General features: G+C 51.7%; 1 protein-coding gene across 1 annotated transcript in view; it reads left to right on the top strand.

Annotated features, from left to right (window-relative positions):
- Positions 1–26,279, top strand: part of ADAMTS2 (ADAM metallopeptidase with thrombospondin type 1 motif 2) — a 210,015-nt gene that overhangs the window by 67,799 nt on the left and 115,937 nt on the right. The window contains exon 3 of the mRNA XM_084763280.1: positions 2,057–2,216. Coding sequence (XP_084619406.1) covers positions 2,057–2,216 — 160 coding nt within the window. The remainder of the gene's footprint in view (positions 1–2,056; positions 2,217–26,279) is intronic.

The following is a 26,279-nucleotide window of genomic DNA, read 5'->3' as shown; positions in this document are numbered from 1 at the left end:
GTCTGGGCCTGATGCTGTCCTCTGTGCAGCTGGCCCTTCCACCAGCCCTTGCTTGTGATGGGAACTAGTCTTCCCCAGTGAGCATCGCCTGCTGATACCGGGCTTTCCTAAGGTGAAGGCAGCAGGTATATGGCTGCATCTTGCGTCCTACACTAGGAGGGTGGTCTGTACAGCTACTCTGTCCCTCGTGGTCAGGGTGATGATGTGACAGATGATGGCGTTTGGGTTATTGGGGGGCGGGGCAGATAAGGAGTAGTTTCTGAGCATCTGTGATTGGTGATGCTGGGGACTGGACAGGGAACCCCGGCCAGGTAAGTTCAAGCAACAGAAATGCCAACCCTTCTGATTGGCTGAGAGAACCTGTCACTGGCGTGGACTCCCCTGCTTCTTAACTCTGAACAACCAGTGGAAGCTGTGCAAGCCTCCTGTGGGTGATAACTGTGTGATGTAGAGGGATTACGTCCCTCGGCTAGACAGTGTGAGACTTTAACTCCCGGATGACAGACCAAAGAGGCAAAGGGTGGCAACTGGAGTGTGGGGCCAGTGAGCTGGGTGACACCAGGTGCCTGCATCAGAAACAGGGTCTTTGGGAGGCTCTGAGCCTGATGTGAAAGAGAGAATAGGGGTTTATTACCAGGTGGCCCAGGTGGATGGTGGGAGCAGGGACTCCTATGCTAGTATATGGCAAGTTTGGGGCAGTGGCTCAGCCGTGTCCATATTTAACCTAGTGACCATTGTGAGGCTCAAAACACGAGTGGGCTGAGAGCCTCAGGTGACACAGAACACAAGTTCCAGGACAGCCAGGGCTACACAGGGAAACCCTGTATGCTTTATTTTCAGGTGTAGTTTTAGTTATGTGTATGCAAGTGTCTGTGTGGGGTATGTCCGTGTGGATGGGGTTTCCTTGGAGGCCAGAAGAAGGCACTGGCTCCCCTGGCTCTGGAGTTCCTGGGTGTTGGGAGAAGTTGGACACAAGTGCTGGGACTGAACTTGGGCCTGTGCAAGAGCAGTGGGTGCTCTTAACCGCTGAGCCACCTCTCCAGTTTCTGCAGTTTCGTTGTAAAAGGTGAAATCTCATCATTTTAGTGGTTGGGTTCACAGCATTAAAAAGCATTGTTTGTGGCTTTACAGGTGGCACACTGAGAAAAATGCTTCCTGTGCGAACCATGAGAGCCTGAGTTCAAATCTCCAGAATCCACAAACAGCTGTGTGTGCGTGTGCGACCCCTATGGGGTTGGGGGGTGGGGGAGACAGGAGAATCCTCAAAAGCGTTTAGGTCAGCTAGCCTCATACATGCAGTGAAAAGACAACAAAGGGACCAGTTTAAACAAGATGGGGAGGCATTGGAGGTTGTCCTCTGATCCCCCCCCCCCCACATCTGTGCTGTGGCATGCACTGGGGCTGTCACTCAGTTGAAAGAAAGCTTGCCTAGGCTGTGTAAAGATTTGGGTTTGTCTTCCCAGAATAGAGCGTAGTGGCATACATCTATAGTTTTAGCACTCATGAAGTAGAGGCAGGGGGTTAGAAGTTCAAAGTCAACCTCGGCCACATAGTCGGTTAGAGAGCCTCTTCCCCTCTCTTTCTTAAGAAAATATGGTTCGGACTGAACTGAACGTGTCTGTGGGTGACTCCGTTCTTGGCTGATAGTTTTGACCTGTGTCTTTGGGCGACTCTGTGTTCCTGGAGGTGGCCTGTATTTGATGCGTCGTTGTGTCCTCTTGAGCTCATATTGCAGCTGTGCTTGAACTCCTTCAGGCTACTCTTGACATTTTGGGCCTTAGAAAGACTTTTCTGGAAGGTGTATGGAGACGTGAGGTGACAAAGATGGGGGCACAGAGTCTCTCTTCCCAGACAGGGTTCAGCATCTTTTCTTCCACGTGACCAGAGAAAACCAAAAGAACACTTCCTAGTGGAGTCTGAGCAGATGAGGACCGCTCTGCCTGTGTCCTCCAGCTGATGAGATGTGCTAGAGGGAGATGCTACCCCCGGTGGACCCTCCTTGCTGCTCTCCATCCTCTGTGCACCAAGAGTCTGAACTTCTCTTTTGCCTCTGCAGGCTGGTCTGATCCGGATGGAGGAGGAGGAGTTCTTCATCGAGCCCCTGGTGAAGGGACAGAAGGATCAGGAGGCTGAACAAGGCCGAGTGCATGTGGTGTATCGCCGACCCCCCACTCCCAAACCCCCTCCTGTGGAGGAACAACAGGCTCTGGACACAGGTAAGGCTGCTGCACAGGAGCAGGCTGGGTAGGCAACACTTCCCAGGAAACATCTGGGGGAAGCTCAGTCCCCCTCTGCAGGCCTGATTGGAGGCTGAAGCTGAGCCCCAGCTTACTGGATTAGGAAGGAGTCAGCTGCCTGCCTGGATGGATGCATGGGGGTGGGGGGATGGGGGGTGGGGGCTGGCAGGGGGCGTGGGCATGTTGGTGTGTTGGTGTGCTGGTGTGTTGCCACGGAGGGCTTTGAGTACGTGTGAGTAACCAATAGTGGAGGTCCGCACTGCTCATAAGTCTAGGGCCCTCACAGATGGAGGGCAAGGCTGTCTAGTGATCTGTCTTCTGTGAGGAACAAGAGAGAGCTATGTCAATACAGACGGTGTCCTGTGTCCTCCAGACAGCTCCTGTCTCCTGCTCCTGTACTGCCCAGTCTCTGTGATGGTGCCTTCTGCTTATCCCAGAATTCCCCTAGTCTCTCAGAAGAAAAGGCCCTGAGCGTTCCTTCTGTACACCCCACCCCGAGCCCAGCACACACTTTGAAAGAAACCCAGAGTAGCTGCAGCAGCCTCCACATCCTCCGCTTGTACTCACAGGGTCTTATCTTTTTCAAGTTAGAATCATAGGGCGCTTTGGGTCCAGGGATATGGGAGGCTCTACTGAGTGGCCTGAGTGACCGACTGACTGGCCACCTAGTTGTGGCCCCGCATACCTTGCCAAGACAGCCTGACCCTCCCCAGAGGTCTCTGGATTCGGGGTACTGCATTGTGCAGAGGCCTGGGCCAGGACCTGAAGTGCTTTCACACACTGTGTGTGGATGAGGTCTCCTTGCCCATGCCTGGTTTTTGCCAGGCAGCTGGCCAGCTGGGTGCTTAGCCCTTGGCCTTGGCCCTGGACCCAAGGCTGAGGAAAGCCATGAAAGATGGCAACAGCAATGAGTGGGGGGCCTCAGAATGTTGGACCAGGCACATCTGCAGGCAGCTGGTTAGTAGCCTGCCTCCCCTGACCGGCGGCGAGCCCCTCCCTGGGCTGTGATTTATTGAAATCGTTGCACTGCTGTAAGGCGGCCCCAGATCATTTATTTTATTTCCATATGACATTCTGGCTTGACAGATCAATTGGGCACAGCCTGGCAGGGCACTGTTTTAATTTTTCGGCACCATGTCAGGTCCCTCGGTAAAGGAATTGTTCATTGGTACGCTGGCGTTTCTGGAGATAATCAAGTTTTCTAGCTGTCTCCTCTTCCCTGATAATGAATAGCCAGCTACCTTAGCTGTCACGCTGGGTTTCTGGGGCCGCCTGCTCAAACTTCCCTAAGCGTTAGCCTCACCCCCACCTTTGGGCTTTCATGTGTAACAGTAACCCTAGAGGGGTGGGAAAAAAATGGGTGCAGGAAGTTCCCCAGACCTGGAGCAAGGCCTCCCCCTGGTCTTGCTCTCTTGCCAGCCAGTTGCCTTTGAACCAAGTTGGCTTTTGTTCCCTTATAACAGCCGATAGGTGTTAGAAAAGTCTGTCTCTTGGAGAACTCAAGGCCGGCCACTTTGGCCTTGGTATTACTTTCAGTAGGCTGGCCTCTACTGGAAGAGTCTGGGTGGTTCTGGCCTCTCTCTCTCCCCACCCCTGGGCTCAGGCAGGGCGAGGTGGAGCCAGCACTGTGGAGCTGGCTGGGTGCCCTTGGCTTGTGTCTCCAATCCCAGATTCCGTATTGGGCTTATCTTCCTGCCCTGGAGCCCTTCCCCCCAATGATCTAGCTGGCTTGGTTTTGTTTTTCCTGACTGTGCTTAGCATCTTGGCATCTTCTGTTGTGTTGTCCCTCTGCCTCGCGATCCCATGTACACATCCCTAATGAGAACTTGGAACTGAGAACACAGGAGAGGAATTTCAAGCTCAGGATCAGCCCAGAAACTACTGACCCCAGATGGTGCTGGATGAGGCCAATTGCCCTGGTCAGGATGAAGCTGAGCTGGAAGGTGGGGTGGGTGGGGCCTGGCCATCAGTCATCAGAATAGGAGATGAACCTGTCCAAGGCTGAACGCAAGGCTACAGTCTCAGGCTGCAGACGCACGCACTCCAGCTGGCAGCTTAGACTGCGAGTGAGTGTAGGTGGGGGCCATGGGCTGTAGCATCAGACCACAGGACTACGCTCTGGGGGCTAAGCCTCCCTATGCGGGGTCAGCATGATAAGACCCTGTATTCCCTGAATGTGTCTGATGGGTCCCAAATGGCCCATGGCTAAGGTCGACTCACTGGCTGGAGGGGGTCCAGACAGTTTATGCCGGAGCTGGGCCAAAGGCCCAGAGTGACCTCAGACAGTTCAGCTTTCCATCAGCCTGGGCCCTGACAAGGCACAGACTTATAAAAATCTGTGTCCCGTGGCTGGGTATAGCAAGCCAGGATAGCTTAATAGGCCCAGGGCTCTGGGGCCTCAATACCAAGGCTTTGTTTGTATATGTATAGGAGATACTATGGGGTGTCTTAAAGCTACACAGGCTGGAAGCTTGGTGCCCCACCCCCTCCCCCCTGTGTAGCTAGGCTGAGGAGGCAGGACATTTGGGCAGTGGGGTAGCTTGTGGAGGCTCTGGTCTCATCAGGGGACTCATGGGGTTGGTTGGGGCTCACAGGAGTGAATTCATTCTTATAAGTACAGATTTTTATAAATTCAGCTCACTATACATGCTTGATCTCTTTCTGCCTCCCCATTGTGCTATGACTCAACCCAGGGGGTTTGTATGAAGACACTAGCATGATGTCAGTGAACACCATGAGCCACATACACCTCACGGATTTTGTTATAGCAGCACACAGTAGACTCATACCCCAGGAGACCTTATTGGACCATTTTATGTTTTGTTTATTGTAATAAAATGCCTGAGTCAGAGTAACTTTATAAAGAGAAGAGTTTTATTTAGCTGACACTTTTGGAGGCTGGAAGTCCAAGACCATGTAATCCTATTGGTTAGGTCTCTGGAGAGTTCTTTACGGGCAGTGGCAGGACTGCCTGCTGAGGTAAGAGAGCACAAGAAGCCAAAGAGCGACACACCGAAACCAAAGCAGATCTGGTGGGGCCTGACTGATGCAGGCTGTAGAAGGGCAGCTGCCCAGGCTTGGGTAAAGCTGAGCTGGAGGGTAGAGTAGGTGGGGTCTGGTCACTGGAGGAGATTATACTGTCTAAAGCTAAACCCTAGGCTGTAGTTATGGCCTGTAAGCCCATACTCTCCCAACGAGAGCTCATGCTGCTGAGGATCCGCCCCAACAGAATACGGTCTCAAGACACCCCGATAAATATTGATATGGAGGGGGTAGAAATCAAGACCCCAGGGAAGGGGAAACTAATGTTTCAATAAAAATGTGAGCTCTGGGTCCATCCTTGGACTCTATCCCAGCTTCTATCTCTCGTCTTTGTCTGGGGTTCTTAAAGATGGAACCGGTGCTGACCAGGACAACAGCTGGAGCCCTGGCCGGGCCAGAAGACCTGCTCTGCACCTGGAACTGGGTGATCTTGCCATGTAACTCGTCCTTAAGCATAAGAGAGCTGTGCAACACTGGCTGGGTAGACATGTATTATATCATACTTTGGCGAAACCCAAGGCCAGAAGTCACTGGCACTGAACTGAAATGGAGATGCAGGCAGGGTCACACTGCCTCTGGAGATGCTAGGAGGGAAGTTGTTGGATGTCTCTTCAGGCTCTGGGCTTCTGACTTCCCTTGGCTTGAGAGTGTGTCACTCCAAGGCTGCCTGCCCGTTACTTCTCCTCCTCTGTGCATGTGTCTCGTCTCCCTATGTCTCCCTCTTGGAGGAAGGTTGATTCCAATTAAGTTTCTTGGGTGACCCAGGAGCACCTCCCCATCCCAGGAGCACCTCCCCATCCCAGGAGCATCTCCCTATCTCAAGATCCTGATCTAATCGCCAAGAGTTGTTCTGTCATGGAAGGTGCTGGTGACAGGCCACTGGAGTCAGAACGCCCTATCTTCAGCGACTCCCTTTCAGCTAAGTGCAGAGGGCGAATCTGAGCAGGATAAGCCGTGCACGGCGCTCTGGTGGAGCATCTGCACGCAGGAGTAACTTAGGCAGATGTCAGCCCACACCTGGGAAGGCCAGATGAGGCCACATACACAGAGCAGCTGGCCTCACTGTTGGCATCGAGGGCCATGTCTCCACTCAACTTGGGATTCTACGGAGATCCCCGTGTCAGAGTCTAGAGATCCCACTCCCTTTCATACCTACAGAGCTGTCTGCACGGTGTCTCACCATGAAGACAAGAGCTGCGCCTTTAATCCCAGCACTGGGGAGGCAGAGGCGGGCAGATTGCTGTGAGTTCGAGGCCAGCTTGGCCTACAAAGTGAGTCCAGGACAGCCAAGATAACATAGAGAAACCCTGTCTCAAAAAAAAAAAAAAAAAAAAAAGAAAAGAAAAGAAAAGAAAGAAAGAAAAGACAAGACAAGAGCTGCAAATTCAGACGCTTTCAATGAGACAGCGGCAAACAACAACAAAATCCACTCTTGGCCTGGATCCCGTCCCTTGCCCCTGCCCCAGTGTTGTGGATGAAACTCGGGCTCTCGTGCATGCTAGGCAAGCATCCTACCCCGGAGCTACACTCCCAGTCTCCTTTCTTCACTTCCAGGATAACTAAGGACAACAAAACATCTCTGTAAAGGTAACAGCAGCAGCATGGATATGGCAATGTGTGTCATATGGCCCCGCCTTATCTCTGGCACAGGGCAGAACCAGAGACCCCCATTTGAAGTGATGGCTCCCCTCTTCTCTTGACCGTACTCTCATAGGTAGGTAGCCTCATGGATTGGGAGCAGCTGCGTATTTTAGCATCAAGAGAATGCAGACAACAGTTTTTATGAGAACTCTCCAGTGTTTTAAAATGTGGCTTCAAATTTTGGAAAAGCAGCATATGGACCAAATAAAACAGGCCCCTCCCATTGGCCGTGGCTTCTGAGATGCAGAGGCTGAGGCAGTTTCGGTTCTCCCAGTGGGGCTGCTTCCCTGGGATCCTCCTGATACAGCTCGGAACAAAGAAAATGAGGCAGGTGGTTCCTGCTCTGGAGACTTTGCTTCTGGGCTGCTGTGCCCTCAAGGCCAGCTGTACACCCTGCCCCAAGGCTGAGAGAAGTCAGCAGTCCCGTGCCAATGACCTTGGCTGCCGCCACCTCCTTTTCAGAAGCAGCGGGTGCCAGGCCTCTGCCCGCTGCTGTCAGGCTTGGGTGTCCTCCCTGACGGGCAGAGGAGGCTCCGTACCACAGGAGCTGCTTTGCCCCGAGGCTGCCAAGGCAAGCCTGCAGAGAGAGGGTGAGGCAAAGCGGCTCCTCCACGTGGCTGAGTGACCTGAAAAGTCTCCACCTGTTGGCCCACAGCCAGCCCTTCCCCTAGACAGGGAAGCTAACCCCTCCAGACCAGCCTCATCGCCTTACCTCTCCTTGACCTTAGACAGACATTTTTTCCAGGCTGCAGGGAGCCGTGCAGGGCAAATAGGGGTGTGAGAGGTGAACAGAGCTGATGCCCAGGGGCTTAGTGGGGGCTGTAAGTACAGCTGACCCAGGATCTGAAGAGTGTCCTATATGCAGTGGACAGCCATAAAAACGTCTCTTGGGATCTGACCAAGCATCCTGCATGTTGGCAAGCCTGCGCAGGCTGCGGTGTACTAGAGGTTGGAGGTAGGGATGCCTTGGGGGTGGGGTAGTACCGAGGTATGGAGAATAGAGCTCAGGCTGTCTGGATAAGCCTCAGGATAGGACAGGAGATGTGAGGACTCACAGGCAGGCAGATCACCAGGACTCAGTTTCATGTGGATGGAGGTAAAGGCAGAGAGGACTTAGCCAGGGGTAAGGGTCTGAGTGGGGAGAGGGGCACGGAAGGAGATCTGAGAGACCTAAGAGGAGATAGAGAGAGGCGGGAGGGGCTGCAGACTTGCCGGCAACCAGATGAGGGAGCCATTTGGTCCTGCAGACATTCCCACGGCTCTCAGCTTTTGGGGGCCTTTGCAATCTCACCACAAACCCAGTGCCTTAAAACAGCATAGGGTCGTCACCCAGAGCTCTGGGGGCGGGGAATTAGAAGATGGGTCTGTGAGAGCATTTCTGGCCTCTCCCAGCATCAGCCTATCTCCCTTGGCTGGTGGCTGCTTCATGCTGCTCTCTGTGTTCACTTTACTTCCTCCACTTCTGCTAAAGGCAAGTCCCTCTTCTCTTCCTCACTGTGGAGACGTCTGTGAAGGCTTTTAGGGGCTTCTAAAATAACCTTGGACAGCCTCCCCATCCCAAGGTGCTCAATCTAATCTCATGTGTAAGTGCTTTGGCCTTAGATGGTGTCGGTAGTGGATTCTGGGAATAAGTTGTGAACATCCTGGGGGCAGTGATTCAAGCCACTTAAATGTTGAACCACGGGGGCCGCACAGTAAGCTGAAAAGAGACCTTTGGCTGGGTTTAGGACCAAGTTCTGGCCTTGGCTCATATACCCATACCAGGACCCTTCCACCTGAATTCATTTCTTGAGCTTCTTGCCAGAGCCCTGGGTTCTAGCTCTCGTGTGTGGTGACCCATTTGCCTCCATGTCCTGTCATGCTGTCCGTGATCAGCTCATTGCACTGGACCCGGTACTCAGTGCCCCCTCCTCCACTCCTGCAGCTTCGGGGACCCAAGGGGAACACTTGTTGTGAAACCTGAAGCAGCCGGCCTGGGCACAGGGAGGCGTATTTCAGAGCTGAGTACACCCTTGGCAGAGGCGGCAGTGAGTCCGTCCTGCAGGCTGGGCCCTTGGGAGAACTTAGGAAGATGCCAGGGTGGTGACGTGGCCTCACACTGGGAAGGGTGGGCGGGGCCTGGCTCTGGGAGAGCCAGAGGCTGTACATTCCCTGAGTCCCTGAATTGTCTGGGGCCAAAGCTGTCAGCAGAGTTGGCAGGGCTCAGCTGCCTGGCCTGGCTGGCTTCCTGGGTTGGGGATCTGCGGTGTGGGAGTGCTGTCCTGTCCGTTCTTCCGAGGCTATAAAGGTGGAAGCTGTGCATGCAACAGCTCAGGCCCCTCCCCATCCCTCAATAGAGATAAGACTGGGGTGGGGGTTGGGCAGCCTTCATAACACTCTATGCCTGGCACCCTGTCTGACTGGTGCTGACAGGCCTGCATGCTTGGTTGCTCTCTTCTGTCTCCAGCTTAGATTTAACCATTCGTGTGCCTCAGGCCCCCCCACACACACACTTCCTTTTATGATTCTGTGGGCACTGGTTTAGGGTTAAAGACCATCGGGAGACAGTAGCCCAGGAAAGTCTTGGATAGTTGGTACCTGGAGAGATGATGATCAATGTCACCTAGAGGATGACAATCTCAGTCCTGGCTTGGCTGTAGCCCCAACTCAGATGCAAGAGACAGTTCTTAAAATGACTGGCATCTCTTCAAAGAGCTGCCTAAGCATTCACAGCTGCTCCCAGCAAACATGGGGCCAGTTTGGTAGAGGGCACAGCATTGTGTGGGAGCTAATTTGGTGAAGGGGAGAGTGTACATGGGTAGACCCTGCCTGGCTGACTGAATATAGGGCCTTAGGTAAGGTGTCCAACTCCCCTGTGACTCAGTTTCCCCATCTCTAAGTAGGCATAATGTTGAACCGTTGGGATAAAACAAGATCATCCGGGAGTCTTTGTCCAGCGCCCCTGTGTTGCTATCGTGTTAAGATCCCAGGGACAGTCTCTTGGCACCTCAAGTCCCCTCAGCCCTCGCTGTCCCTTCTCTCTTGCTGTCTCTTCTCCAGACACAATGAATCGATGCTTTGCCTTGCTTGCCCTGGATTTGGGTTGCAAATGTCCCCCAAAGAGCTTTTCTGGCGGCACACAGTGACCACGCTGGTTTCCAGACAGCACACAGCTCAGAAACAAAGCGGCGTAGGGTTCACAGGTGTGTCTGAGTTTAATTAATAAGGCTAGCCGTGTCTGCTGGTTATGCTGGCCTTTGGCTCGCCATGCCTGCTCTCTGTGGGTCTCTAATATAGCAGATGCCAATTCCTGGAAGAGATGCGACGTCTCTAGGGACAACTCTGCATGTGGGTAACGTTTGTGCCGGGGCTGGAATTTTCTAGGTCTACTCAGACCACACCTTGGAGGGCTAGGGAGACGGCTGGGTGGATAAAGTATATGCCTCACGTGTGTGAGAAATGGAGTTCAGAGCCCCCACCCCCATATAAACAGGAGGTGCACCTAGTACCTTGCCTGTAATCAAACGTTTCAGAGATAGAGATGGGGGTGGCAGGGTGGGGTGGGGAGGGGGAATCTCTGGGCCAATATGGTGGTAGACTAGCCACGCTGGTACGCTTCTAGTTCTGTGAGAGACCAGCCGTGTACCTGGTGCCTCTCATGGACAACTGTAAAAGATACGTGGGCTTTGTGTGTTACAGAGACGTAGGCAGCAAGCATCTATGGACTATTGCTGGACAAGGGCCTTGGGGAGACACAGAGGGTCCCACACCAGCCCTGAAGTCAGCCACCATGATGGCAAAGACAAAAGAGCAAGGGCAAGTGCAGCTCAGACACAGCAGCACCTGGGCTTGAGATCTGCACCCTGCCCCTCCCCCACCACAGCGGGAGACCTCTGCCCACAGGCCCAGATTCCTCTCCTCCCCAAATTCTCGGCAGGACAGCGGGCACTTCAGCCAGCCCCCGAGCCTGAAGTGTTTTCTATAAAAATTTCCAATTTTCCTTGACCCATTTCTCTCTGAAATGAATCCCAAGCAGCACTGTGCACTTGGCCCTGAAGGAACTCTGAGCTGGGGAAAGGTCGCGCAATTAGGTGGAAATGCTGGTGTCTGGTTCTCTTCTCCCTCCTCTCAGGCTTTATTTTTCTTTCCTTTAATCACACCCTCTCTCTTCAGCCCATGCTCGAGCATCATGGAGCCGTGGAAGATGAAGATGGGAAAACAGGGTCAGACCCCCTCGTCTGGCTTCTGTAGGCTAGGTCTTGGAGCTCAGAGATCATGTGAGCCCCAGGGCCACAGCCCCTACTGTTCCTTCTGTGTGCAACACTTGTCCTGGCACTTGTTGTCACCACCCCGAGCCCAGAGTGCCTCTCTCACCAGTCCTCACTGTTAGCGTCCAGGCCCTTGCAAATGCGGTTCACCGAGGGAGGGATTTGCTCAGGTTTGCGGGCTGCAGCCCGCTGCCCCCCATTCCAGCTTACACACACACAGAAAATGAGCACTAAGCAAAGTCAGGCTACACTCTGGAGTCAGGACACCTCCGCCAGAGGTCCAGACTCAGCCTGGCTCTGGTCCTGGTGTGTTTGAGTCTGGAGAAGTGGTCATCATGGTCGGCATGTGACACTGTTTGTGGGTGGTGGCTCCTTTAAGAGGTAGGGCCCTGGTAGGGGAAACTTAGATCACCAACTGACTTGTATATCTTTGGAAAGCACACTAGGACCCAGCCTCTTGGTGTTCCTTTCTTTTGCTTGGCCACCATGAAGTGAGAAATCTCTGCCATAAACTTCTATCGTAATGTCCTGTGTTATCACAGGCCAAAAGCCACAAGCCAAAGGCCTATGGACAGAAGTCCCTGAAACAGTGATCTGAAATAACCCTCTCTTTCTCTGAAGTCCATTGCCTCAAGTGCTTTGTCACAGCGATGGAACGGTTAAGGCGTCAGAAAAATGTGTCCAGAGCTGATGGGAGGAGTCCAGCCAGAGTGACTTCGTGACAGAAAGGCACATCCCTGGAAGAGGGTCTGGCAATGGCGAGGGCTTGCAGGAGAGGGCACGTTTGCAGAAGCTGGCCTGGGAACTGGGCTTGTAAGGGAAGGCACGTGGAACCCTGGGAGCCATGGAGGGCTCAGTAACACCTCAGGAATGTGCTGCTCCCCAAATCATATTAGTACCTAGTCAATAGAGGAGTCTGGAATCCGGGGGCGGGGGGGCCTTCTTTGGTGCCACATGGACATTCTCATTAGTTCATTCCTTCTCTCAGCATCTCACCATTGTACTCATCCTCCTCCCTACACCTCTGCCCCCCCCACCCCCGCCACTAGATATATCTAAGCAAGGCCCTCCTCCCTTGGAACTCACAGTCCGGCAGGGGAGACACCGTGGGCAGAAGCTTACGGGGTGCGAGATCCTTATGGTCAAATGTAAAAAATGGGTCAAAGAGGAAAGGGAGAGGTGGGTCAGTGAGGGCTGTGTTCCCCATCTTGGGAGTGGACAGCTCAACTGAGACCTGGGTGATGGGCACGTCCAGTGCTGCCAAGAGTGTTCCAAGCGGAAGGAACAGCAGGGCCTGCAGCCTTGAGGCTGTCTCCTGTCTGAGCGTTATAGCCTTGGCTAAACTCCTAACAGGCCCTGCCATCCTGATGCCTTAGTCACGGCTCTCTGCAACCCTGCCTGGCTCAGTGGAGGCTGTTTTCACTGAACCGTGGACCAAACCCCCATTTGGCTCTGGGTTTGTGGGGTGGGACACAGGGACCCTGGATGCAGCGGGCTCTGGGGTGCTCTGGAGGTCCCTCTTGCCTCGGATAACAGATGTCCTGCTATCTCTTCCTAGCCCAGCCTGCTACTTTGGGGGCAGCGGTCAGTCACTGGAAAGCAGATGGGCCTATAGAAGTGTGCAGGCAGGGTGGGTGGCTCCAGGCAGCTATCTGATACCCACCCACACTCCTAGGCAGTGCTGACTAGAGGCTTCTCAAGGAGGCCATTTGGGAGTTCCGAGGGACCCCGTGCCTATGGTGTGGCCTTCTCTGGACATTGAAGTTGGGGGACATCCTGGCAACTAGCCTTGGATTCCGTTTTCTGAATCGGAAACCATGGCTGACCCCTCACAGCGGCGAGCTGAACCAGCCTGCCCGTCTCTAGCGCTGGCTCTGAGCACGGAACCCGCAAGCACTGGCTGAGTGACTGGTTTGCCTATCCAAGCTCTGAGTGCCAGCTCACACTCAGGAGAAGCCAGCCTGTTCCCCAGGCCCGGTTTCTCAAGTCTCCTGTTCCGGGTGTAACGGGGCTGATCCTTGCTTTAGCTTGCGAGTCTTTGATTACTGGCAGCAATGGAGTGGTTCTCCGTCTGAGGCTTTTGGAGATCCCTTCTGTTTAAGTCTCTTGTCAGTTTCTCTCCTGGGCTCATGCATCAGGACCCACCTTTTGTCAGCTTTAGATACTGACTCTGTCAAGTCTGATGTGAGCCTCTTCCCTGGGTTGTCCTCCTTGTTTCTGGATTTGGTAGTGAGGGCTGAACAAAAGCTTGGTCTTTCCTTCTTCAGGGATCTGGGACTGATGCTCCTGTCTCCTGGAGCCGAGTCCTCCACTTCAGGGATGGGCACATTCTTCAGGGGCTCTATTGAGGATGAGTGTGTGGTATCACAGTATGATTTCATCTGCAGGCTTGTCCTGGAAGCAGGGGAGGGAAGCAAGGCAATAGGTGATAAAGGACCATGACAGCATTTGGGAAGTGCTCCCCAAGTGCTCTTCACCCGTCAGGATTCCTGTAATGAGCCCTGGGATTGATTGGTGCTATAGATGTGTCTACTGAGGAAACTGAGGATCTGACTCTTGTCCACGTCAAAGGTCATAGGTCATAGGTTGGAGAGTCACAATACAGTTGTAGAGCCAAGACATCCAACTGTTGTTTGGAGCATGGAGGCCTTGATGCAACTCAGGGCTGCTGAAGCCCTGCGCACAGAGCCCTCTTGGCCAGCTCCAAGGCTGGGCAGGCAAGACTCAGCCGGCTCAGACCCAGCTGAAGGCCGGCCATGCCTGAAATGTTTCTTAGCACCCGGCCCGCTTCTCTGCTTCAGAGCTGCAGAGGCTGAAACCCTGCGAGGCTGAGTGAGGACGTCTCCAGGTCACGGAGCACATTAGCTGTGGGGAGACTCTCTCTCTTGTAGGGAATTCCCAGCATTGGACACAGTGGCTGGCGCACAATCGGAGCCTAAATACCCATGAAAAGAAAGGATGAATGGAGCTGCCTAGAAAGCCTGGCCATGCCATCCTGATTCCTGAAGCACGGTTGTCCCTTGTAGGCATTTGCAGGCTCGCTAGGAGGTTGTTTTTCATCCCAGTGATACCAGGATGTGGCCCACACTTTTGTGGCTCCTGGCTGCAGGTCCCTAAGTTTGCAGGGGTGGGATGTTGCTGGCGCCAGGAAACATGGATGTTCACGTACCTTTGTCAGCTCTGTCTCCTCATAACTGACCAGGCTGGCTTCACAGATGTGCTACCCATCCCACAAGGCCCCAGACCTGAAGGGCCTCACTCGTGCCATAATACTCTCTTGCCATTGTCTTGGGATGCTTAATTGCTTTTCACACAAGGTGCTTTGCATTTTTCATTTTGCAAACAGCATAGTTGGTCCTATTCATCACTCTGTTCTGTGTCAGCTTCGTCCTTGTGGCCTCCTGACGCTGTGATCCAGACTCTGAGGTAAAAGCTACCACTGAGCACTACCCAGGACATGCTGGTTCCCTTCCTTCTGAGCCCAAGAGCCCAGCCTTTTTAAGGGTTAACTTTTAACTTGTTTGGGAATGAACACCACAGGCCTGTTGAGGACAAGAAAGGACAGGCCTGTTCTTGTCCCAGGCCCCTCAGAGATATGTCTGGGGATGGCAGTGCAGTGAATCTCAGCCTCTACCCCAGGATACCGTAGAACTAAGGAGACAAGCCAGGGCAGCAGAGGGCAGGGGCTGGGATGGTAGCCTTGCTATCCTTAGCTAAACTTACCTCTACTCCACTGTCTTTGAACATAGACGGTCCCATGGAAACCATATTCTTTATTCACACTGTCATTCAACTCATCAGACAGATATTCATGGAGCTGTCTTAATAGGACCCAGAATTGTTAGGATCTGGGGTCATCCTTCTGTTGAGACCCACAGCTCTCAGCCTGTGGGTTGTGGCCCCTTTGGGGATTGGATGACTCTTTTACAGGGGTCATGTATCAGATATCCTGCATTTCAGATAGTTATATTTTGATTCATAACAATAGCAAAATTACACTTTTGAACTAGCAACAAAAATAATTTTATAGTTGGAGGGGTCGCCACAACATGGGGATCTTAATTGTATTAAAGGGTCACAGTGTTAAGAAGGTTGAGAACCATTGGTCTACAGGGTAAAACATGACGGACAGTGCCATGCTGGTGTTGAGAGTTGGTGTAGGTGACAAGTGACTAAAAGGGGAAAGGGGCTGGGAGCATAGGATGAGAGGATTTTGTTGGATGGTGGTGGTACATGCTTTTAATTCCAGCACTCGGGAAGCAGAGGCAGGCAGAACTCTGTGAGTTCAAGGCCAGCCTAGTCTACAGAGTGAGTTCCAGGACAGCCAAGGCTGCACAGAGAAACCCTGATTTGGTGGGGGTGGGGGGGAGGCGGGGGAGAATTTGATGGCAGGATGGTTTTGATTAGAACTGGACTCTAGGGACTGGAGAGATGGCTCAGAGGTTAAGGGCACTGACTGCTCCTCCAGAGGTCCTGAGTTCGATTCCCAGCAACCATGTGGTGGCCCACAACCATCTATATAATATGATCTGGTGTCCTCTTCTGGCCTGTAGGTGTACATGCAGCCAGCGCACTGTACACATAATAAATAAATCTTAAAAAAAAAAAAAGAAGAAGAAGAAGAACTGGACTGTACTTGTTGGGGAATTCAGCATGAAGGCCAGAGTATAGGGCTAGAGGGGACTGCCTGAAGGGCAAAGCTCAGTGGTCCTCATGGACTCAGCCTTGGGCTAGGACTTCTGTGAGTGGCATAGTCTACTCCATGGAGGAGGGTGAGGGAAGAAGCAATGAACCAGGAGGAGGCTGCCCTGAGGATGAGTGTGTGGCCTGGAGCATGGTAGCTGTAGGAGAAGATTTGTTAGCAACATAGAGGAAGGTAGCAAGAGCACTGGGGTCCTGGCAAGCCACTCCTGTGTCGCTCAGGGATGATGCTGCCCACCAGGCATGCTCACATTCCCCTTCAGGATCAACCAACGCTAGGAAGGAGACTGCGAGGCAGCTCAGCTCTCTCCCCAGTCTCAGGCTCCGCAGACCAGCCAAGCTGGTGCTTGCAGGAATCCCCTCTTCTGTACCGGGATGCAGAACTGGGCAGGCCTGTGTGTAGCTGGACATTTTCTCAAGGCTTCTGTGTGAGGCTCTCTGGACAAATGTTTGAGTCCATCTGCAGATCCCCAGATGGAAGAAATGCTGCCCGGGGTGGGAGCCTTTCTTTGGCTTAACTATAGGGACTCTGGGCTGTGCCATGAGGATCTGTATCCAGTCTTTTGATATGTAGCTTTTTGATAGTTCACGTGGCAGGGCTAGGGCCAGGGATGGAGTGGCCATGCTGGGGAGGACAAGTGAACTTGGCAAGTGGTGGGGTTAGAGCAAAGAGTTGGGATGGGAACGGTCCTTGAGAGTTCCAGACCAAAAGCATAAGCTTCCAGAAGTATTTAAAGAATGAGATTCAAGGGGCTGGAGAGATGGCTCAGAGGTTAAGAGCACTGTCTGCTCTCCCAAAGGTCCTGAGTTCAATTCCCAGCAACCACATGGTGGCTCACAACCATCTATAATGAGATCCGGTGCCCTCTTCTGATGCGCAGGCAGAACTCTGCCAGGCAGAGTTTCATTTCCAGAGGGCTGGGGACCCATCCAAACCAAACGGCCGCCTTCACTCCAGTCCTCCCATCTCCATCCAAGGTTCTGTTCAGCCTGGATGGAGTGTTCCCATGCCCATCTTCCTTCTGAAAAGGAGGAGGGGAGGAGGAGGAGGAGGAGGAGGAGGAGGAAGAGGAAGAGGAGGAGGAGGAGGAGATTCGGAGAGTTGAATTGACCCATAGTTCAGTATCGAGGAGCTCACGGGGACTCAGATGAAGAACAAGAGTCACAATGGCTCTTTGAATCTGTCCCCTCATCTAGGAGCCCATTGCCATGAGCAGTCATGAGAGGGGACATGTGGATCTGGGATGCAACACCTGGGCTCAGAAGGAATACAGCTTAGAGAAAGTCAGAGCTCCCAGTGACGGGAGATCCATCCCTGATACATTGTCCGGAGCCAAGGGTCGGACATCCACGGAGGGCAGAGGAGGTGTATGTGGACACAGTGAGGGCTGGATGGGCAGTGAGTAGAGTGGGCCTAGTGTAGGGCCGTGGGTGGATGGGCAGTGAGTAGAGTGGGCCTGGCGGAGGGCCGTGGGTGGATATAGTGGGTGTATCAGGAAGGCCTCTGAAGTTTTAAGGAGGCTGGAAACCACAGTTTTACATAAAACATCTTTTTCAAATGTTGGTGCTAATTTAAAACAAACAAACAAACAAATGCAATGACAGGCCCAGCTGCATGAATGTGTGTGTGTGTGTGTGTGTGTGTGTGTGTGTGTGTGTGTGTGTGTGTGTTATATGGTGCCTGGGGACCTTCACCCAAAGCCCATTGCGCTCAGGCAGCAGACAGGTGCCCCATGCTCTTGAATGTGGCTGGTGCTGTCTCTGAGTTAAAATGTAGCTCAGAAGTGTTTTATTTCATTTTGGGATCATCACGAGAAATCTTTCCAGTGGTTCCGTTTCTGTGAAAAGAAATCTGTGGTTGTCTTGTTTGTCTTGGAGGCCTCAGAGGAAGCCCATCTGTGGAGCATTAGCTAGAGGCGGTGGGGGCAGGGCGCGGGGGACACTCCATCCAGGCTGGACAGAACCTTGGATGGGGATGGGAGGACTGGAGCGAGGGTGGCCGTTTGGTTTGGATGGGCCCCCAGCCCTCTGGAAATGAAAGGCTCTGCCTTGCCTAGGGCAGCATGAGGCCGCTCCATCGTTCCGGCCAGACAATGCAGGGCAGGGCAGACAGGGCCTGTGTTTGTTTCATTTGGCACTTGAGCCCAGGGGACTGAGTTTCAACCTTCTTGCTCATCCTAGACCCTCAGGCCAGGACATTGTTCAGACCCCGCAGCGTGAGAAGCAAATAGTGCTCTCCAGCCATAAGAGAATCGTGCCACATGTCACCCCAAGGCCTGATGGGAAGGTCACACGACTGTGTCCCTTTTCTCTGAGCTGCAATCTGGAAACTTTAGCCTCGATTAACAAAGCTGAGCACAGATTCGTCCCAGTTCCTTGGCCCGGGAAAGGACATGGGTCCCTCACACACCCTGGAAGCAGCAAGCCCGGAAGAAACCATGTTGAGTCACTTAGACACCCCACATCTTAAACCCTCAGTGGAGGGCAGGGCTCAGGTTTAGTGGTTCTAGAATATATGGATGCCCCATAAACTACAGCAGGCAGTGGGGAGCTCCGCTTGGCTTGGCTCTTTGGGTCCTGGCTCTGGTTTGGCCTTGATTTATTCATTTGGAAGATTGGGGGAAGCGAGTGCTAGATGGAAGCCAGCTCTCCCCCCCCCCCCCTCAGCTCACAGGCTAAACCCCTGCATCTTCCTTCCTCTCCCCTCCCCAGCAAATTTTATTTGACTCATAAAATGTCTTCAGAACCTTTAAGCATATGCTTTAAAACCAGGAGATTACATTAAACTCCCAGTGTTCATTGCCCCCAGAAAGATCAGAAAATATGGCACTGGACATGAGCCTGCGGGCTGTGTCAAGACGGCAGGTCCTTGCCTCTACTGGATGGGGTGGACATAGCCCCTCTCTCCCTGCTATGTGTATGTTAGGGCCTTGTCTTCTCTGGGTGGATGTGGTGGCTAAGGCTCCCAGACAAAGGTTACTTCTGATTTGGTAATCTTATGCACGTAAGTGTCTCTGTCTCCATCTCCGACCTGCTTTCTCTTTTACATTGTGCATGTGTGCGCATGCATGCATGTGTGTGTGTGTGTGTGTGCGCGCGTGTGTTATTTAGAGCACAACCAACTACGTCTTCAACTGTGTGGGAAATGCAGATATAAAGTGTGCTACCCTGATAAACTTCCCTGAGCCAAAGCTCCAGGACACTCAGGTCTGGCCTGTCTCTGGATGAATCCTGCTCCCTTTAATAAACCTCAGTCAATACCCCAGGCCCCGGCTACCAGGAAGCTATGTGCTCTACAGGATTCTGCTCACCCACGAGACTGTTCTGTTTGGTTGTCTTCCTCCAGGCCCAGGCCAGCTCAATCTCACCCAACTCCTGTGGGTGCCCTCTTCCGCACATCATTGTACACCGAGCTCTGCCAAGCAGTTGGCCTTGCTGTCTCGCAGAGCGACATGCTTGTCCAGGTCCCTGGTTCCTTCTCCTGACTTGCTCATGTAACACATGCTGACTGCCGTCTCCATGGCGGAAGTGGGGTAAAGTCTACTGAGACCCTACGTCTCTCCAGAACGGAGTTACATCTCACATATTTCCTGGGAACACCTAAGAGTGTGAGGCAGTCAGCAACAGATAGACTCTGCCCTCAAACAATTGTGCCATGCTTCTGCCTAAGGGGTAGCCTACTCTAAGCTCTTGGAGTGAGCTTACTGCTGGCCCTGACATGACCGTCCCAGCCCCCACAGAAAAGGCATGTTGGCAAGGGCCATAATTTCCGGTGAGCATCTCCAGCCAGGACATACAGAATCAATGTGGGACATAGTAACAGAAATCTGTCCTCACATCTTTATCCCAAAGAGAAGGCATCCCACCTGGATCCCTGTATCAGCTGAACTGGAGTAGACGTGCAGATTCTGAGCTCATATGGGCGTGCATGTGTATATATGTGTACATGTGTGTGCGTGTGTCACTGGGCCTGGAACCAGGACCAGGGCAACTAGCACAGCTAGGAGAGAATATGTTAAGGAGAAGGGGGCCTTTTTCTTATAAGACAAGTGAGAAAAGAGAACAAAAGAAGTTGGAAAACTAAGGCGCACTGAAGTCATAAATTATGATGGGGGGGAAATGCAAATTTCTTAGTAGCCAACACAAGTGAGTATAAGAAGCCCTGCAGCCCAAGACAGAGGCATTATATTAGATAAACAAGATGAAGCCCAAACCGAGCAGCAACAAGCTATCACCAGACAGAGAGCAAAACATGAAGGCAAGAGAAGGTTGAAGGTGCAGGGATGAGGCAGAAATATCCAGCTGCCAGAGACGAGCCACGTAGCCCTATCAATCCCAGACAACAGACTTCAGACAGGAGATGCGGCGAGGGAGAGACAGGTCAACGTTTAATGAGAAAAGGTTCGTTTCTCCCAAGACGGAGCTGCAGTTGCAAAGGTATATTAATCTGGAAAAATCTAAAGTAAACTTTCCTTTCCTGAGGTGGAGAAAGGGCTAAATCTATTATCCTTTTGAGGGGACATAAGGCCTTTTTCTCTCTCTGTCTCTAATTAGTATTAGATTAAGTGGATTAAAAAAAAAGAGTCAACAAAGATAAAGAATTTCTGAATAACAGGACACAAACAGCTCGCTTTAACAGGCACAGATGACTTTCGCTTGGGTTTCTCTCAAGCATATGTACAGCATTGTGGAAAATATAGCCCTCAAGTTCAAATCTCACAAAAATGTCAATGAACGATTATGAGACAGATCTTGCTTCCTAGCGACTGTGCCTCAAAATTAGAAATTAATAAGATTCCCCCCAATCTCCCTGCCCAGGACAGCTTCTCATTATTTGGAAGTTTAGAGGCAATCTCTTAAACAATTTGTAGGTAAATGAAAAACTAGCAAGAGAGATTGGAAAATACTTAGGAAATCCAATGATCATAAAAATACTGTATATCAAAACTTAGATGGAAATTTATATGAGAAAAGAAACCTGTAAGTAATAGAGATCAGTCTCCAACTCCCAAGAACTTGAGGATTAATCCAAAGGACATAGAACGCATTGCCTCCTAGGGCCGGAGAGATGGCTCAGTGGCTAAGATCACTGGCTGATCTTCCATGGGACCTGGGTTCAAAACCTGGCCCCTAAGTGGCAGCTCACAACCATCTGCAGCTATGGCCCTAGGGGATTTGTCACCCTCTTCTGGCCTCTGTGGGCATTTCATGCATGTAGTGCCCAGACATACATGGCAGGCAAAACACATATACATATAAAACAAAATAACAATTATAAAGTTTTTTTTTTAAATCATGAAAACTGCCAGGCAGTGGTGACACATGCTTTCAATCCCAGCACTTGGGAGGCAGAGGCAGGTGGATCGCTGTGAGTTTGAGGCCAGCCTGGTCTACAAAGCAAGTCCAGGACAGCCAAAAGTAACACAGAGAGACCATGTTTCGAAAACCACCCCCACCCAAAAAAAATCATGAAAATTTCCCCTCTGGCCACTGTTATTGGTAGAGGGTTACTGGTCAGCATTGACAGATCTTTTGTGGTTCTTTTTTTTTTTTTTTAATGCAAAATACATAATTCTGCAAGAAATTTCAGGAGTGTGTGTGTGTGTGTGTGTGTGTGTGTGTGTGTGTGTGTGTGTGCGCGTGCGTGCGCACACGCGCATGCACACCTGCCTCCTCTCTGGTACTGAGGCTTACAAACATGCCCATGCAAGGCTTTTCGCATTTGTTCTAGAGATCTAACTCAAGACCCTGTACTTGCTAAGCAAGCACTTGAGAGCTGAGCTATCTCCCCAGTCCCAAGAAATCTCAGAATTCAAAAGCCGTGGTGTGCGAGGGAAGCCTTGTGGAAAAGTGGGGAGAAAGGTAGAGGGACCCAGAGGGGGCAAGAAGATCAACAGAGTCAACTAACCTGGGCCTAGGGGGGCAAACGGAGACTGAAGCACCAACCAAGGGCCATGCATGGACTGGACCTAGGCCCCTTACACATATGTAGCCGATGGGCAACACGGTCTACATGTGGGTCCCCTAGTAAGGGGAGCAGGGGCTCTGACATGGACTTGGCTGCCTGCTTTTGGATCACTTCCCTCTGGTTGGGCTCCCCTTTTCTGGGAAGTAGCGGGGACAGGGGGAGTAGGGAGGAGAGTAGCGGCAGCAGAGGGGGTATGTTCAGGATATAAAGTGAATTTTTAAAAACCCACACAGACCTTGATGTAGGGGATGGTCTGGAGGCTTGCTTCGTCCAGCGTGCCTCTCCCATGACTCCTGCCTTTTTTGCAGCAGGATAGGGTGGAACCGTTCACCTGGGATTTCACTGGTAATGGCCAACTTGACTCATTCAGAACACTAGAATCCGGGTGGAACTTGCCCAGCTCAGTTTTCAGCAGTGATGTACTTGGGGCCAGACCTCTGTTCTCAGCTCCTAACTCCCTGGGACCCTGAGGCTGCTTCCGTGTATAGTGTCTCCACCCTGGGCCATCTCTGCTCCGGTTAGCGTCGGAGTCTGTTCTCCGTTGTCACTAACACGGACTGGATAAGTTCCAAGGGAAGAGGATTATTTTGGTTGGCAGTTCTTATCCAAGGTCAAAGGGCCGCATCTGGTGATGCCCTTCTTGCTGGCTGAGTCCCAGGGCAGCACGGGGGGGGGGGGTGGGGGTGGGGGTGGGGGGGGTGGGAGGAGGGGGGGGGAGGGGGTCAAGGTGCAGGGAGCACATGCGTGCCCCTTCTGGCTTCTGTCTCTGTTAAGAAACCACCAGGATTCTAAGCTGGGGATCCACCCTGATGACGTTATCTAATCCTAATTATCTCTCGAGGCGCCAGCTCTGTGCACTGCAGCCAGATTAAATATCTACCTTCCTGGTCTTCACAATGGGGATTCAGCTGCAGTATGGACTGAAGGAAAACAGGCAGAGCCCCCAGCTTCTCCCCAGAGGGCACTAGGGACAAGCTTTTATATCACCATCTTCTTGCTGTACTCTGGGGCATATACATAAGAGGAAAGTTGCTAGGGCCCAGGGTAAGTTCCTGATTAACCATAATTCATTTTAGATTTTAAAAAAAAAAAATCACTTCAGAGTAACACCAGCTTTAGTTTAGTTTCCTTTCTGTTGCTGTGATAGAGCACTCTAACCCCACAAAACAAAACAAACAAACAAACAAAACCAAAAAAACCAGCTTAGGTGAGAAAGGGGATTTCATTTCAGCGTACAATTTCAGGTTACACTTTTGTCCAAGGTCAAGGTGATGCCCTTCTTGCTGGCAGAGGCCCACCCAAGGCAACGCAGGGGGCACATGGCAAGAGGGAGGGACCACGTGTATGTCCCTTCTGGCTTCTGTCCACATTACATGGGCACCAGGACTCTCACCTGGGGAGTCCACCCCGGTGACATCATCTAATGCTAATCATCTCCCCAGGCGCCAGCTCTGTACAACATTGTGGGAAAGTCAAGGCAGGGACTTCAAACAGCCCATCACACAGCACCTACGGCCAATGGCAGAGGGAAACAAGCACAGGTGCATTCCTAGGCCTGCTTGCTTCTGCTCAGCTTGGCTTCTCTGCTCATACAGTCCAGGACTCTCTGCCTAGGGAATGGTGCCACCCACAGTGGGCTGGATCTTTCCATATCAGTTAATGTAAGATGACCCCCTACTGACGATATGCCCACGCACCAACCCAAAGTAGACAGTCCCTCACTGAAACTCACCCCCCAGGTGATTCTAGGCTGTTATAAGGTGATAATTAAAACTAACAGTGAAAGCATTAGTATGTATAAACTATACATGCCAGTGTATTTCTGAGAAGCAAAACTGATGAAACAAAGAAGTCGTGATGTGAAGTGAAACAAGCCAAATAAGCACGGAATGTTTAACCTTTTGAGAAGTGCCCCTGCTGGAGGGCCAAGCCTGGTAGCCAAACACCGGTCACAGACAGATGCTTCAGAAGACTGACACTCACTCCTTATTAGCGGAGACTCCTCTCTCTCTCTCTCTGAGTGTGGACTTTCCATCTTTGTCTGAGGACTAAGGAGGCTTCTCGGGAACTGGCCTACCTGCTTTACTCCTGAGGTGGAGAGATACTAGGGAAAGCCTGGGTACCACTTCTTTGCGCTGCAGAGTCATTTCTCTCCTGGCTGTGTGCCGAAATGGATCTCCCATTGGCCAGAAGTGCAAAAGGGTCAAACCTTGCCTGGCTGGGTTGGCTTTGAACAGTTTCACTTCCAGTACCACGTGGATGTGATTTTCACGGCCGTTATCGCCCGAGGTTTTTTGGGAGATAGAAGAACCGGCATTTGTAGATGTAGAAGGCTCAGAGATGACACAGCTGGAAAGTGGAGATGCTGGGATTTGAACCTGGGCCTCTCTGATGCCTTTTTTTGCTTCCGGTGCTGGCTGAGCCTCTGTGGGGAATGGGTGGATGGATGAAACATTGCCTCTACAGAAACAAGATGGCCAAGGGGTCTTCCCCCATCTCCCTGGTGTGAGAAGGAACACTGGGTTTCTCCTGTCCAGGGCCCAGTGGGAAGAAGTCATGAGTGAGGACAATATGGACAGTGTGAACTGTGGGAATATGAGCAGTGGCTGTTCACATCATGGGTCAAGTGTGACATTGGTCTCTCCTCAAACGAGCCTTTGAGCAGTTGTTCAAAACTTGTCACTAATTAGCTCATATTCGCCTTCTTGACAACCGCACAACTAACTCAGTGGCCTCCTAAGGGTCTTGCACCACGGAACACTGGGCAGCGGAAAACAGAACCTGGGGATCAGCAAGATGGCTCAGGTCTTGAGTTTGATCCCCAGAGCCCACATAAAAGTAGGAGAGAAGTGACTGCACAGAGTTGTCATTTGACATCCACACAGGCTCTGAAACACACATACCCACCAAAATATCACATGCATACACACACGCGCACACCCACCCAACACACAGTCTCACGCACATGCCGTCAGTTAATTAATAATTTTTTAAAACCAAAGAACTATTCAATGTATGAATAGTTTTAAAACACCAACACAAAGGACCTGAGTTGTTTGTCACTTGGTGCTTAAATTACGGGCAGCCACCCGGGTGACTCTTGAAATATTACCTGGGGCCAGAGGCTGACTGAGGAGTAAGAGATCAAGGGGAGGCCGTTCTTTTCTTTTCCCTCCGTGATGGGTTTATTGAGCTGGAGTTCGCCAAAGCTGCAATTCTGACATTTGAGGTGCACAATTTATGGTTTTTTTTAGAATATAATCATCTCGTGATAGCTGCAGGGCACTGGTCTCAGGACTCCTGAGAATACCAGAATATGAGTCTCTCCTGTAAAATACTGAGGCGTCTGTCTGCACATGACCCCAGTGCATCTCCATGCTCTGACAGTCTCTAACACAGCACCTCACTGCGTCCACTGTTGCTGTACAAATGGGAAGCTGTAACATGTTTCAAATCTTTTTGATTGCTGTACAAATGAGGAACCTGCTTATATAATGGGTCAACTTTAAAGCTATTTCATTGTCCCCCAAAGGAGCATTGCACCCGTGAGTCCTCGTCTCCCCCGTCACTCTTGGGTCTTTTTATTTTTTGTGTGCTCCATGGCCTCAACACCAGGCAGGAGCCTATGACTCCCAGATCCCATGCGACTAGTGTTTGTGCTCCAAGACTCCCTCTCTTAGACAGACTTTATGACATGTGGGTGACCAAGCTTTGACTTCAGCCCACACCACCAAGGAGCTCTCAACCTTCACACAATGCCACTGTCCTGCCGCCCCGAGACAGCCACTCACTCCTCCTTAGACAATGCCTCTGAAGCCTTGGCCCTCCACCACTGTGATGAGTCAGTAACACCAGCTAGCTCCCGTGCCTACCCCACACCCCTGCTCAGCTCGCTCCGCAGAACCTTCAGAAATGACATCCATCCCTTATCGATGACTTGATCTTTCTGATCTGTCAGAGGAAATATGGAGGCAAAAGCCGCCCCCCTCCAAATTGTCAGAATCCCCACACTTCAACAAACACTTCCCAACATAGGATGCTTTATAGCTGACTTCCAATGACCAACTGCACCCAACCCAAAATTGCCAGTCTCGATGAAGATAAATGGTGCTGTAAAAGTTACGGAAGATATTATAAAATATCTTAATTTCTCTTCTATTGCTGTGATAAAACACTGTGACCAATACAACTTAGGGGAGGAAAGGAATTGGTGGTAAGCTTGCACTTTTAGGTCCCAGTTCATCACTGAAGGAATTAAGACAGGAACTCACTCACAGTCAAGGATACAGCAGAAATTATAGAGGAATGCTGCCGGCTGGTTTACTCCAGGTCAGGACCACCTACTCAGGGAATGGCGCCACCCACAGTGGGCTTGGCCCTCCTACATCAAAATTAACAGTCCAGATACCCCCCACAGACATGCCCATAGGACACTCTGATTTG

Source organism: Acomys minous, assembly GCF_964271855.1.
Source record: "Acomys minous genome assembly, chromosome: 16".
Taxonomy (NCBI): domain Eukaryota; kingdom Metazoa; phylum Chordata; class Mammalia; order Rodentia; family Muridae; genus Acomys; species Acomys minous.
This window is presented reverse-complemented; position numbering and strand designations above follow the sequence as displayed.